A 15,708-nucleotide genomic window follows, 5' to 3' on the forward strand; every position below is an offset into this window, starting at 1 on the left:
TAACAGTCTAGACGTGACGTTTGGTAATCAGGAATGGGTCATATAATTTTTTTCAATTGTACCTTTATTGTTTGTAACAGATATCAGATTAAGATATTTTTAATGAAAAAGCAGTTTTCACTGTTGTGGCAAAAAGCCCGTGATACTTTCAGTATTCTAAAGAAAATGAATCTCTTTCTAGTTACACAAGTAAGTTGAACTATCTTATTCTTGGCAGCAGGTAATTTTAGAAGACAAATATGAAGAAATTAGATTGTATAAATATTAAAGTCAGAGCTTTTCATCTGTGTTGTATCAAATAGAACTGTGAGTGTTTAGGTTATAGTATAGCTGGTAGTTTTTTCCCCCTGTTATAAACTTGCTGGAAACAGCTTTTAGAGGAAAGATTAATTAGCCTTTAGTGAGTTGATATTAACATTCTACTATATAAGGTACATGATTAAAAGTTTTACTTAACTTGCCAATATTTTTTAATTAGAAATTCATAGCAAACTCCTCCCCCCAACAGAAGGAAAACAAAAGTTATTCAGGATACAGTTCACATGAACAATGAGACTTTGTTAGCGTTTCAGAAGTCAAAAAGAGGCCATACTTGTATTTATTCATATTTCATGGTTCTTACATATCACAAGAGCAGTGTAGAAGGATTTGAGATACTTACTGTCATTCTATAGACATTCTGGATTCTTCATTTAATATTGGCCTGCATCTGTACCACGTAGACTTGTTTATCAATGGTTTATGTATTTTTTTCTGAATACTGCCTTCTTAATAATGCCTTTAATTAAAGATTTTTCCAATAGAGTCAAACAGAACAGAATATACATGTAGATATGTAGTAGAATACTATATATTATATATAAATACCAATTTTATGTGTATATATATATATGAGCATCTATTCTAACTTGAAAATCTGATTTTTGAAAGCATGCAAAAACTTTTCTTGTTGTTGTCTTTAAAGTTTTATAAACCAATTCAGTACAGATTGCCACATAATGCTTGTTTGTAGTCTTATATGCAGAGTTTTCTAATGCAAACACACAATATATTGAAATTTAATTACAGTAGACATTCAAATGACTACCGAAGTAGAGAGAAATTTTCATCTAAGTTACTCAGAAGATAGTGTATTTTGGGAGTGCAGTGGTTTGTGCCTGAGTAATAAATGTCCTTTTTGCCTGGATAATGATGTAGAGGCTTCTGTCACTACAGCTTTGTCAAATATAGGATCTCCTCACGGTTATGACTGACAGCTGATGGGTATCTTTAGTCAGGTTGGTCAAGTCTTTTGTAGATTTATCAGAGTAAATAATTTTCCATCTCTTGTGGAAGAGGCATGTCTGAAGTATTTGGTTTTTCAACATCATTGCCAAGAAATGTTTTAGTTCTGTGAAGAAACGTCAAGTGTTGTAAGACTGGGCATGTTATACAGCAAGTCATTCAATACAGGAAGTAATATTTTAAAACTCATGCTTACTTTCTGTTTTTATACAGTAATTGATTTTATAAACACTTCCAGAGAATGCTAAATCCTCTATTTTTTAAGTATTGGATTAATTTCTATGTTAAAAATAACTTCCATTGCTGTGTAAAATATGAGTATTGCCTTATAATACGACCAGTTTTCAGACAGTACCTTTCTTGGAGATAAGTGGTCTTGAGACATGATTGCCACGCAGCCGTAGTCACTACAGCACAATTCCTTCTATGGCCAGAAACAGTCCTTGCTGTCATCTAATGGGAATGTCAAGCCACTGAAGACATGGGCAGTCAAATGTCTATCTTATAAATAGAGCTCTGAAATGTTTATTGTGAAAACAGGAAATACTTCAAAGAAGATAAATTTCATGTGATTTATTTAAAAGGGAAAATAATTACAAAAACTGAACTATCATTGTTCATTCTTTAGAAGGATAAGTGCTTTAGAAATGCCACTTTAAGAACAGCATTATAAAAAGTAAGTTTTTAAGTTTGAGCAACAGAAAATACTGAGTACCAAGCGATGTCTTAAAGCAGTGCTGAATTTAGTTAATCCAGAAACAGTGATTCAAGGGTATTCGTAAAAATTAAATTTTATTTCAACATTATCAGTGGGTATTTTCAAGAGGAAATTTGGTTTTAAAAGTTTAGATTCCTTGACTTTAAACACATCTCAATTTTTTCTTTATACATCTTCCGTTCCTTGCTAATAGCGTTGCACTTTTCTACAATTTTGGAAAATCCTGGAAATCTGATCCAGGAATCATCAAAGCCACGGAAGAACAAAAGAAAAAGGTAAAGTCATGAGATATCTGAAACTTGTTCTTCAACAGCCTTTCACCAGTTGATCAGAGTAGTTTGCTGTTCAATACATGAAATGTCAATAAATTGTTGTGTAACAGAAGGGCTTGTCTTCCAGGTTTCTTTTTTCACATTTGGAACATGCGTTCAAGTTGTACTGGTTACATTTCAGCCATTTTGAGAAACAAAATAAATTGCAACTTAAATTTTCAAGATAAAAAGTTTAAAAAGCAATAGAATGAAAATTAAAATGTGAAGTTTTTCAGAGTTTTGCCTCCTGAAACAAATAACCCATTGTAGGAAAAGTATTAGTTAATCAGATTTCATGAAAGCTTTCCAGACTTCAAAGCACCTCTAATTTTACTTACCTTTTGTGTCTAAAAGTGTTGGACTGACAAACATTTTGAGCCTAACACAACGAAAACCCCTAGGTTTTTGTTTTGGTATAAATATCAGAGAAAATATAGATGGTTAAATGATATCTTTCTAAGACATTATAACACTACTTTTAGTATTTCTGCTTTCTTTTAATTTAAGTGCATTGTTCTCAGCAGCCCAACTGAACATCAAATATACCAAAATTATACAAGCAGCAGAAATATTTTGCCTGTCTCATTTTGGTTGTTTCCTAGAAGCTCACATTCCACCAAAAGTGAGTTTTGAGCTTCTCTTTCATGATTATTTGTGAAAACCCCTGTGTGGATCAACATCGGACCACTTGGAATTATGGCCTTATGTACGAATGAAAAGCTAAGAGCCTGTAAAAGGATGGTTGTGATAGCTTAAATGATTTTTGTGTTGTTACTCAATGTACAGATTTACTCTGCAAATTTCCTTTTTGTATTCCTTCAAGTGGACTAAATTAAATAGAATAGTCAGCAGCCACACTTTGATTTGGATTCAGCAAATTGCACAAATATGCTATTCATTTAATCAACTTCCTGAAGTAGTTAAGTGTTGTTACAAAAGCCTGGCTGAACTGGGTAGAATTGTAAAATGCAGCTTCTTCAGGCAGATGCACATGTCTCTGAATATTTTGGGTTTCTTCCATTTTAGGTAACCAAACTGTAAAATTATCTGTTAGCAGGTGTGTAAACCACTGTAGGGCACGTGTCTTACCTTGGTGCAGTGTAGGGCTTTCTCATGTTTTCATATTTGGTCTCCAGATGTTTAATGTTGAGTTAGACTTCAGCTTTGGAATAAGCAACCAAGCAAATTCTTTGAATTCCAGATGACCAAGTAAAGTATGTTTGGAAATGTGTAGTAAGCAACAATTTCAGGTGTTTATCCTTCTCATATGTCATATCCTTTCTTCTGTGTTACAAAATAATGCAAGTCACTCTTAAAATAAGTAAATAAAATAATCAATAGAATTTTCCAGTAATTCAAAAGTGTGGAAAATAGACCCAAGATTTACAAAGCACAATAACTTGAGTGCTTCTGGGTCTCTGTGTTAGAAACTGACGAGAGTTATATTTAAAAGTGATTTGTCTGCTCTTGTTCAGTTCTGTTCTCCTGAATGTTGGCATCTTGCTTGTGGACAACACTGAACTCCAGTGTTGAACATCACACCACGTACATTCCTTTGTGCATCCTTTTGTTAGACTGTGGTGTAGCGTATACTCCCACTGAAATCAGAGGAACTATTTTTGAAGTCACCCAATATGTATTGTATGAAATTGCCCAAGATATCAAAAGCCACACCAGCAGCATTGAAATCATGGTAGATAGTTGGGGGATTTTGCTTTCTGTTCATCTAGTTTATTTGCAAAAGTTATTCTTGTGAGGGAGGCCCTTCAATTTCACATCCTGTGGTGGGAAATGTTGCTAGAGCTGTGAGGGATGGCAGAGGGGGACGTGAAGAGAATGCAGAGTTTTGGAGTTGGCAACCTGCAGGAGCAACGTGGAGGGGCCTGTGCATGGTGGTGGTTGGCTGGAGTGGGGGTCTGAAGGGTTGCGGTGGTGGGGACAAGAACACTGGGCCAGGAGCAAATGGGAATACAACAGACAGGGAGAAAAAATAGTTTGACTTTCAGAGCTTAGAAGTGTTAGAAAGCTGTAAATATTGTTCTCCATTTACCTGAAACCAGCAGGGAAAGCTTTAAGACACCAATTTACCCCCCTCTTGACTGTAGGTTTTACTAGTTACTTTGAGGAAAAGTTTCCATAAATTTTTCCAAACCAGTTATTATGTGGAGTATTTGCGAGGGAAACTTCTGTGGCTTAAGTGAAGATACCCACTTTAGTGGTCATCATCTAATTAAGGAAGTTGTTTATATTGCTATGATGAGAAAATAGTTGTAAGGACTTCTGTTGCTTCTGCAGTTATAGAAACCACCTTGATACATACGATACATGTGGTTTGAAAGAGAGCAGGCAATTAATCTATTTGCCATTAGATCATCTACGCTGAGTGAATTCCTTCTGATTCAAGGAAGGCTTATTCTGGCAAAAGATGTTTTGAGGATATTTTCCATATGTTGCAAAAGTCATTTAAGCCTCACCTGGCATGATTTCAGCTGCTGAGTTTTTAAAATTGTTGGAAACCATTTAATAGAATAATAGGTTCCTTCTATTCCAACAATGAAGTGGGTACTGAAGGATTGTACAAAATAAAAAAAGCTTTATTTTAATGTGAAGATATAGGCATGCTTTAGCTGATACCTACTTCTGTGTATCACTTGACCCATAAATCTAGCATTAACTCTAAGAGGAGGTTTGGTTTGCATTATTTCTTTTCTTTCTTGAAGCATCAACATCTGAGGAAAGAGTTGAATATAGATTTAAAGGTTTTGATGGGCTACGTCTAGAGAGATAGTCTGGATTTTAGACTAGCTGATCCTGCTAGCTAGTTTTATTTATGTTCGTGTTTGGAGATTCAGCTGTGTTAATTTTAATAGGTTTAACAACATTTTAGTCAAACTGATGCTAATCACTGTGTGGATGTATCAAAATTAATATAAGCTTGCTTTTTCTGTAATTAACTTACACTAAGAATAAGCTAGAATTAATTTAGAGGTAAATGTGCATATTGGTTTAATAAAGTAGGTTTAAAATCAGATTCAGCTGAATTTAAGTTGTTCCTGTGTGTAGAAAGTAGAGTTCACAGCCTTGAGTCTGAGAAGCAGCTATTACAGTGGTTGTCAGCACTTGTTTATAAGCTAATTCTATTTTTGTCTTCTTTACTCTTTTTTTCTGCAGACAATAGTAGAACTTGCAGAGACAGGAAGTCTGGACCTCAGTATATTCTGCAGCACCTGCTTGGTACTATATTTTTTAATCAATTGTAGCACGTTTTTCATTTGGTGGGACTTTTTTTGTTGGTTGTGGTGGGGTTTTGGTTGTGGGTTTTTTGTGTTTGTTTTGGTTTGTTTGTTTGTTGTTGGTTGGTTGGTTTTTGTTTGGTTGGTTTTTGTTGGTTGGTTGGTTGTGGTTTTTGGTTTTTTTCAAGCTAGGCGAAAATTAGATGTTTCTATATCAAACACATTTCAAGGGCTGGATTTATCTGCAGTTTCTAATTTAGGCAGTGTTTTCATTAAATAATATATCTGTACACAAAACTCTCTGTAACAGTAAGAGGAAAAAAAGTTATCACTGTGGAAATAACTTGCCAGTGTCAAAATCCAGGTATCCGATATATTTACCAAGGAGGTTGGTTATATACCTAAAAAGTTATGAAAATCCCGGGTGCCATTGTACCACCTTTGTAACTCCTAGCAAAGTTATGTAGTGCTTCTAGAAATATATTTTTTTCAAAAATCGAAGTATATTTCTCAATTTGACAGTAATTGGGAGGGGAAAAAAACCCCTGAATTTTTGTAAAGCTTGCAAAATTGTGAGCAAATACTTTTCTTGGACTTGTTAATACTTAATTTCACCACAGAAAATCTAAAAGGAAATAACTGCTTAAGGAAAGACATTTACATTGTAAATGTAATATAGTCCTTTTTTAGAAAGTTAACTAGTAAATATAAAATTATCAGGGTTATCAGTGTTACACTATAATGCTCTGACCTGTGTAGAACATGAATGATGTTAATATTCCCAAAACTGAATCTGTAAAATTTTGTACAGATGTGGCACCTTAAAAATTCTGTATGTGTATGTACATATATATCTCAGAACACTTTATGATCAGTTCTTTTTTATTGCCATTTGGTATTTCTTTCAAAAAAATAACCCTCTTAAAAAAAGGTTGAGAGTAATTTAGCATGTTAAGTTCCACTGAGTTCCACTTTTTGGGTCATATTCCTGTATTTAGAAAATAAGCTGGAAGAGTTTATGTTGGAACTCAGTTACGAATGATACTGACAGAACTGTGGAACCCAAACTCATTCTGTATTTTCATTGTTAAAAAGCTGAAATGAAACTGGTTACTGTATAAAGGTCAATAGCTGGAGGCGATAGGCGAACTTCGTATGGAAATAAAAAATCCTTTATATAACAAAAATAGTGTGATAATAATTTCTGTGTGGTTGTATAGATGTTGTGCTAAATAATGTACAGAATAAGCTTAATAGCTAAGATTGCTTTAAAAATTAGCATCAAGCTGAAATTCTCTAAGGGGTTAACAATAGCAAAATCAATTTACATTTAAATTGAGGAGGTTTTTTTTCTATTTAAAATATATCAGGGTTTGTTGCTTTTGTAAACAAGCATTAATCACGGTTACAGATACGGAAGCCAGTGAGGTCCAAACACTGTGGTGTGTGCAATCGGTGTATAGCGAAGTTCGATCACCACTGCCCGTGGGTGGGAAACTGCGTAGGTGAGTAATTTGCTAAGATACAGTGTTGTGGTAGAAGAAAAAGCATTTTCAATATTGAGCTTAATCTTTTTTCTACATGCATTTCTTGGCATTATTCTCATTTGTATTGTTTATTATATACTCATCCTGAAAGTTGTTCTGCATCTAATTCAATTGCCTATGTATATATTTCATTAACCTAAATTCTAGTGACGAAAAGATGAAAAGTTTAACTGCCTTTTAGTGTCTGTAGAGAGCACACATACCGATTCCACAACAGACTATTATCCATTACATGAGATAAAAATTTTCATCTTTACCAATAATTTTTAGTAATTTAATGGGAAAATATACATATTGAAAAATGTAATGGTTATAGCAGTTAGGTATGCAATGACCTCCTGCTGAGGTATTCTCTTTTTCACCCTCCACATAGTCATTTCTTCTCTCCAGTGGTGATGAAAGGAACAGATATAGAACAGGAGCAAAGTCTCTAAATGCTACTATTCCCTGTCATATTTTTTGTGAAACATATTTGAAAACCATTATCATGCAGGGAGCACTGAAGACTTGATAGCTAGGAAATGAGGGCAGCTTGCTTTGCTGGTTTATTTTTTCAGGACGCAAGCAGAGGTAACTTTAGTCTTGGGGAGGAATTAAGACCTGGATGCATTGACAGCTGACAGCCAATAAATGCTTCATTGTAGTTTTTTCAAATATATATAATAATGGGTAGTCATAGTAGTTTGGTCTTATGATCACGAGTAAAAAGAGTCAATGCTGACATTAGAATTGTAATAGAACATCACTAAAGTCTCATCGAGATGGACTTAAATGTAACTGCTCCTACATTTATACAGTCCTAAAATTACATTCGGCCCTTTGAAGGCAACCGTGAAGCTGATGTGGCCCCCAGTGAAAGTGAGTTTGACACCCCTGATTTAGTATTTTAATCAGTAACTGGAAAAATATAAAAAACATCTGGGGAAGGCGAGACCTTAGTTTGTGTGTGATAAGAGAGTATGCGAGTAATGGGATTAAGTTAGGTGGAGAAAATTGTTTTTAAAAAAACAATGCTGATGGAAAAGCAAAGTCCTACTAGTGGGCTCATACAGATTGGGATAACTGGAGGTAAAAGTAAACATTGGGATGCTTGAAAGCATGCTGGGAGAAAAACCATTATAAATCCCACGATGGGAACAGCCCTGAACTGGTGGGAGTGATGGTCTCAATGGCCTTATATGGCTCCTCTGGGTCGCTCAGACTGGGACACGGTGACTCTGAACCCGTTCTTAAAACAGCATTCATGGGATGTTTGCCAAAAAGGGAAACATGAATCACGCCTTTCTGGAAAGGTGGAATTTGGAAATGTTTTCTGTAGCCTTCCTTGGGATGTGTTAGGAGGACAAGAATGTTACTAAAGTTAGAACTGAGAAAGATTGCAAGAGTGTGTACAGACACTCTAAAATTAATCCTTTGGGCATGAAACTTGGCACATAAAGAGATTCAGAGGTAATATTTTTACCATTCTGAAAAGATTGACAAAAAATGCAGACTACTTGAAAAATAAATAAATTAGCAATTGGGGCAAATTATCTTTCTCATGCCCACAAAATTTTAGTTAAAATTACAGTGAGCAAGTCTCTAAAGGTGATTAGACTTTTCTTTTTAATGGAGTGTCAAAATAGCGTTATGTTTTTTTACAGTTGGTTGCTTGAAAACTAAAAATAACAGATTTTATTGAACTTGTATTTACATTTCAAACACAAACTGCAGACTTGCAACAGAAATGTCGTTTTCAAGTTAAAGCGTGAAAGAATCTCTCAGCTGGGTTATGTTGACATTGTACTGAGTTATTGTTCTGATGTAAGATATCTTGTGTATATGATAAATTGTTTTATGGTTTAGAATAATGTTCACTTTTTCCTCCCAGTAAAGGTTCTTCTTGAAGGAGCTAAAAGTAGCAAAAATTAATAAATGAACAAAGGGTCTGAATTATACAGTATAACTCCATCAGTGAAAAATCAGTTTTCTATATTGTGTATTATTACTTATGTATAATATAAGTACAGCCATATAAAGGAAATGAGGAACAATTCTTACAGCATTGTTGTTTTAGCTGTGGGGGTAACTTGCTGTGTTCCTGCCAGTCCAGGGTGAAGCTGTAGAGAGTGGTGCTGTGTTTTGTCCAGTCTTATTTCAAATACAAAAGAAATGCAGTTTCTCCACTTTCTTTATCCGAAATCTTTTATTTTTTTAAGCTGTGACCAAGGTTGTACCTGTCTCATTTGTAGTTTTCAATGCTACAGGTATAATTTTACCAAATACAGAAAGAGTTCCTGTTAAGCAGAATTTGGTTTAGTATCATTGAAGATGCTACTGAAAAGAGCATCTCATCAGCTGCCTCCGATGAACCTCTAGGTCACCATTTAACTTCTGGTTTTGTTTTTGTTTGGTTTGTTTCTATTTGTGTGTGTGTGTGTGTGTTTGTTGTTTGTTTGTTTAAATGTCTTTTATGAAACTTAACAGTTCTGAAATTTAGTATGCAAGTGAAAGTTATACCTTGGGGACATTCTCAACACAATTTCTCACATGCTCTTAGGTGACTGAAGGCAATGTTACAACATATTTTGTGTCTGAAGGAACTTGTTTGATTTTCAAGGAAATGTCTTGTGTTTAGTCTAGCTTGTGTTGCATGTGTATTTTTCCTCATCTCTTATTTATAGAGCCTTCCAGTTCACTTGATTATTTCCTGCCTCCAGAGGATGCTCTTGTTTTAGCAGGCAAAACATTTGACATAATGCAGAAGTAAATGCTGTGCTGGTGCATGATGACAGCCACATCTTTTGTAGCCCATTATCATCTCTGTGGGTTTAGTGTACAGCCTAGAGCTGTTGGAACGTTGCAACAGTGGACATACTTCACAAACAGAAGGAAAGCTGAGTACTTCAGAATTATGTACATGCACAAGAGCCATCTTTTTAGGTTTATTAACGTTAAAAATAGGACAGTATTTTAATAACAGAATTTTCTTGCATTTAAATTCCATCTAAAGCAGAATGGTTTATATCCCATTGATTTATTTTAGCCAGGTTGTTGGGCCTCATCTGTTCAGCTACACATATTTGTTTTACAAGTTCTATTAGGTATGTTATTTTTAGTTAGCTCCATCAAGCAGGCTTAAGCCCAAGTTCTGAGTTAGCTTATTATCAAGGGTCTTTGTATATTTATTCGTATTTTTGTTTCTTTTAAGGGAATGAACTCTTCAGCCTGATGATTTTTTTAATGGAATTCTAAAAATACTTATTGATGTGTAATTCCTGGCTGTTTAGGACTCTGCAACAGTTGTCACCAACATTATTATAAATATTATCTATCAATAATTTTATTAGCTCATGAAACAGGTTGCAAATAAAGTGCATTTGTCTGATTTGTATCTCTGATGTGAAAGAAATTGAAGAAAATAAAGCAGAAGTAAACCAGCTAATTTCACTGTCTTGAAGTTATATTGTCTCATATTTTGGAGTAGTGTTTCTGTATATAATAGTAAGTAGTTCTTCTAAGCAAGCAGTTAAACTTGCTGACGTAATATTGTCTTTCTTCTGAAAGTGTAGTAATTTTTATCGCTGTTGTTCTTGTGCAACTTCAGGAGCAGGGAACCATCGCTATTTTATGGGATACCTGTTCTTCCTGCTTTTTATGATCTGCTGGATGATTTATGGATGTATCTCCTGTGAGTAAATGTGGTTTTTTGGCTTTATTTAATTGCTTATGGATACTTTGTTTATCACCTGGTATGGATTTTGACAGATTACTACATTGTTAGAGGTTTGGATATTTTTATTCTGGAATTGAACTGCATATTAATGGTGGACTATATTGGATATTTTAAGTTAGAAGATGATGTTTTTCTTGTCCTAGACGTTTTTCTTCATCACAGAGCCAAGTATGTGCATATATAATTTATTCAAGGAGTTGGAAATGCAAGGGAGAGCAAGTTAAACTATTTTGGCACATTGTCGTTTTCTTATTTAATTTAATACATACTAATGTGGCATTATGTTGATGTACAGTAATATATTTTAAATCTTCTGTATGGTTTTTGACACTTGTTTTTTTTCTCTAGACTGGGGTTTCCACTGTGAGACGAGTTATGCAAAGGATGGATTTTGGACCTATATTACACAGATTGCTACCTGTTCTCCGTGGATGTTTTGGATGTTTCTAAACAGTGTTTTTCACTTCATGTGGGTGGCTGTGTTACTCATGTGTCAGATGTATCAGGTATGGAGGAGCACTTTATTTGTAATGTGGAGTCTCAGGAGGGACTTAAGAATATCAAATAATTCTGTCATTTAAATGTTAATGTTCGCTGGGCAAGACCAAGATTTCAGTCTCTCTGCTGCACTGGAGGAGGCAGGCATCTGTTGTCTCTGGGTATTAGGCATCATTCACTTCTCATTCATTTTTCTGTTTGCAAGAGGTTAAAGTACCTACCTCCTGCTTTCCATTCTTAGAATGATAGGAAGACAAAACAGACCAGACAAAGGCAATAAAGGCCAGTAGAGGATAATATCTGTGGGTTGCACTTGGAATAATGCCGTATGTCATTAGCAGAAAGAGAGGGGTAACTTTAAAGGGGCTAAAGTGATTTCTTAAATGGCTTCAGTGTGATTTGAGATCACATTACTGTACTGTAATCTAATCAAACCCAAGCTTTTCTTTATCCTTTATACGGAAAGACAAGTCATACTGATAGCCCTTCAGTGTGACTTAAGTCTTTTGGTATGACTTGTCATTAACACACTGTAAGACTTGCCAGTTTAATCTTTCTAGAGATCCTGGAAATAGAAATCATCCCCTAAGGTGTCGGTAAAACTCTTCAGGAGTTTTGCCCTCCTCTTTCTACCATAATCATTTAGAACGTGTATGATTTCAAAATCTTGTATGTGTGAGCAAAAACCATTGAGTCTTTCAGAGGTCCTTCCTGCCCAAGACAAATGAGCAGAGGTAACTACATGTATTTCAGGTGGCTTTCAAAGCAGTCTTACCTGCCTATTCCATACTATAGACTTCTATAGCAGAATAAACATGTAACTTTGCAGAGAGCTTTCTGTCATACTTAAATCATGATCCATTAAGTTCCCTGTTGAGGATTCCTATTAATACAATCTATCTACAGATGAATCTGTGATTTATGCCACTTGGAAAAATACATGTCATAGTCTTTTGTATCATTAATGTAATTAGGCAAAATAATTCTGGCATTTGAGTTCTTCAATAATCCTGGAAACATGAAAGCTGATCACAGTCATATTACTAAATTTCCTAAGAGTTTTACACATAGGAAACTTAGAATTGTTCTTGACAAATCTCTTTGGAGTTTGCTATAATGATAAAATTAATAAAGATATTCTCTTAATTGCTTCTTTTTATTTGCTACTGCACAGCCCCTACTCTTGCTTCTCTTTTTTTTTCTTCTCCATCATAAAGTTTGAACTTGTCCTTCTTATTGAACTGGGCAGGATTATTGGCAAAACACTACCTACTATCTTAGAAGGATAATTTAAAACCTTTACTTCCTACTTCAAAAGTTGGCCTTTGAGAGACATTGATGTACATAGACAACCCAAACTTAACTTTCTCAGTGTTCTTGCTTTTGTAACATGCAGCAGAGTTGACTTTTTATGTTTCCTTAAGAACTACAAGATTTAATATTCCTGCAGTATACAGCTGCTAAGAGAGTTCTCACATTTGTATTTCCAATTGTATCACATTACAGTAAAGTCCAATTTTGTGTAAGATGCCCTTTTAGGCTAACATAGTTGTAAGGCTGTTAAAGAAAAGCATAGCCATTGGGCCAAGTCATTCTGTAAAAACGAAAAAACATAAGGAACAACAACAAAAACAAAAAAAAAAACTTGTTTTTTTTCTGGCCATCTTTTTGTCTTGTAGACAGAAAAGTTTCATTATTGGAACACATTTATGGATGGGGAGGATATATTACTGCTGCTAAAACTGGGATGCCAGGAGGAAAAGAAAGCAGTTCAGACACGGTGTAATATAGCTCCTGAATCTGTTGTTTACAGTGCACTTCAGCTGACAATATAGTAAAGCTGTCTCTTTATTATGGACTAAGAAATCAGAGATTTTTCAGTGACCATAATTTATTTCTGATCACTTTCAAAATTAAACCTTTTGCACAATCTGGTACAGCTGTTGTATGGTGCTTTATGTTCAGACTTTCTAGTTTCCACAAACAAAAATTCATTCTTCAAGAGAAGGAGTATGAAACAGTAAATGGGGTCCTCCTTTTTCAGTCTGTCTCGTGAAGGGCTTGTTTGCTTGTTTTTGCATGAGCTAAATTGCTTAATCTTTTTCCTGCCTTCAGATATCTTGCTTAGGTATCACTACAAATGAGAGAATGAATGCAAGAAGATACAAGCACTTTAAAGTTACGACCACATCTATTGAAAGCCCATTCAAGTAAGTTTTAAAGTGTAAAAATCTTTGTTATTTCTGTAGCCTTGCATACGTTTGTGCAGCTTGTTGAAACAGAATGTAGATAAATACTGTTAAAGTAGTTTCACTGCTTGGAATGCTGAATCTGTCAGCTGTTTTTTACAGTGACACATCTGTCCAGTTAAGTATTAAATGTTTTGTCATGACTAGACAGGGATGCATAAACACAGAAAATAATGCTTTCCATCAGTGGTCGTATTTTGCTGTAGATTTTATGGGGAAATAAATATCCTCTTTATAAATCAGATACCCAAACCAGAGGTAGTTGCTTGTTGCATGGTGTCATTGTTGACCTGGATCTTCAGTTCTACACCAGGCACTTTCTCCTGAGCAATATTTAATGTGCTGCTGCATTTGCTCTGTGCAGTAGGTCCCATTGCTCTCTTTGCTGTCAGTAAGGAGGCAGCACTTCCTTCCTGCTCGGGAGGAAGAGCACGGGCAAAGCTGTTTGTGGGGAGGGGAGCGGGGTGTCCCAGGAACTGAAGGATGTGTTGCATGGGTGAGATGTGGGCGGCTTTTGGGTGTCAGTTGGGATTCTGGTTTGTGTAGTGGGGAGGGTACAAGCTGAGAGAGGGGTTTGGGGATAATACAGCACCTGGATGGCAACATGGCAGCATGGAGCAGCTTGTGGAGCCAACGCAGGAAATAAATAAGTCTGGAATATTGGTAGGATGCTGGATCTCCTGGGGGAGCTGTGGCTTTTTCAGGTGGCACCCAGGGGAGCAGGAAATGGGAGTTGTTGTGGCAGTTTGATTTCTGTGCTAGATGAGAAATTTGTGTGATCTGTTTTTAAACAGGGTGGTGCACAGGATAGGAAAAAAACTGCTGGTTTTGTCTCCAATGTCAAATTCACAAACCATTTTCACTGAAACAGCTGCTATTATAAGATTGACTCCTGAAAATAACACCAGATGTCTAAAATAGTGGACCTGGCATCACATGTCAGATGAAGCATTGACATAATAGTTGTCATCTCTTTGTTGCTTAGGCCTCTTCTTGCATGTATCATAACACGAGCTTCTCTTCCAGAAAACCATGATCTTATACAGCCCGTGTGTAATTAAGTTAAAAAAAAAAGGAGTTGGAGTTCTGATGTAGGTGTCTTAAATATTTGACAATTAGTTGGTTCAGCCACATAAAGCACTTGACTAGTTCATTTAATTCAGATAATACTCTCTTAATTTTGTGTTGTCTAGGGACTTAATTGATCTTAGACCTGCAGCTGGCGGACCAGTATTTATGACAGAAATAGATATTAATAAAAATGGAAATTATTCTAGGAAGACATTAAATTAATACAGTTTTGTCATGCATCCATGTCGAGGGTTAAGATTGCGGGGTGACAATAAAACCCTGGCAGATGTATTGTTAACCCACTCTCCCCCACCACACTTCCCCCTCCCTCTCCCCCCTTTCCACTAAGGAGAGGCGATTGGGAGGAAAAGAAGCACAGAGTAAAGAGAGTTGGAAAAAATTAAAGATGTTTTACTAATGCTACTAATAAGAATAGAGAAAATAATACAAAATATACAAAACCAATCTTGAAAGTCTCAGCAACTGCAGAGCCGGCAACCAAAGTCCTGGATTAGACTCTGCAGCCAACCAGAGCTGGATTCAGTCTCTCACTAGGCCTCAGTTTGCAGGGACGACTAGCAAGGTCCTCTCCTAATGTCGGCCATTAGCAGAAGGGAAAAGGGCAAAGGGAAAAAAGGACGAGATCCTCGTGATCTCCCACTTTTATATGAAGTATTCACGTGAATGGAATGTTATACACAGTTGGTCAGTTTCTTGGTCACTTGTTTCTCGTCGCCCCTCTCGCAAGATGTCCATCCGTGCTTATCAATGTTTGCATTCCATTGCTAGGTTTACCAAAACATGTGTCTGGTTCTCCAGGAAAATGCAGCTAATATGAAGCTTTAGCTGACAGGCAAATTCACTAAAAGAGAAACTTGTTTTTAACAAAACCAGGACAATCCATCTGCACAGTGCAGCTTTCCTCTTAGAAAGGGACCTGAATTATTGTGCTATGCTGCAGGATGGTGCACTACCAATGACATGTTGCATTTCTCCACACAGTTTTGGTAGATAGTCGAAGAAAGTTAGTGTCTTGGTTGTGTCCGAAGGTCAAACATTCGTCAGTCTGGTGACTACTTCTT

The 15,708-nt window shown here is 35.8% G+C and overlaps 1 protein-coding gene across 1 annotated transcript in view; it reads left to right on the top strand.

Moving 5' to 3' along the window:
• The window catches only part of ZDHHC17 (zinc finger DHHC-type palmitoyltransferase 17), a 74,076-nt gene that overhangs the window by 55,096 nt on the left and 3,272 nt on the right, over window positions 1-15,708 (top strand). The window contains exons 11-16 of the mRNA XM_065041019.1: window positions 2,153-2,277; window positions 5,485-5,547; window positions 6,958-7,051; window positions 10,680-10,763; window positions 11,157-11,314; window positions 13,422-13,516. Of these exons, the coding sequence (XP_064897091.1) occupies window positions 2,153-2,277; window positions 5,485-5,547; window positions 6,958-7,051; window positions 10,680-10,763; window positions 11,157-11,314; window positions 13,422-13,516 (619 nt within the window). The remainder of the gene's footprint in view (window positions 1-2,152; window positions 2,278-5,484; window positions 5,548-6,957; window positions 7,052-10,679; window positions 10,764-11,156; window positions 11,315-13,421; window positions 13,517-15,708) is intronic.

Source organism: Columba livia, chromosome 1, assembly GCF_036013475.1.
Source record: "Columba livia isolate bColLiv1 breed racing homer chromosome 1, bColLiv1.pat.W.v2, whole genome shotgun sequence".
In the NCBI taxonomy this organism is placed as follows: Eukaryota; Metazoa; Chordata; class Aves; order Columbiformes; family Columbidae; genus Columba; species Columba livia.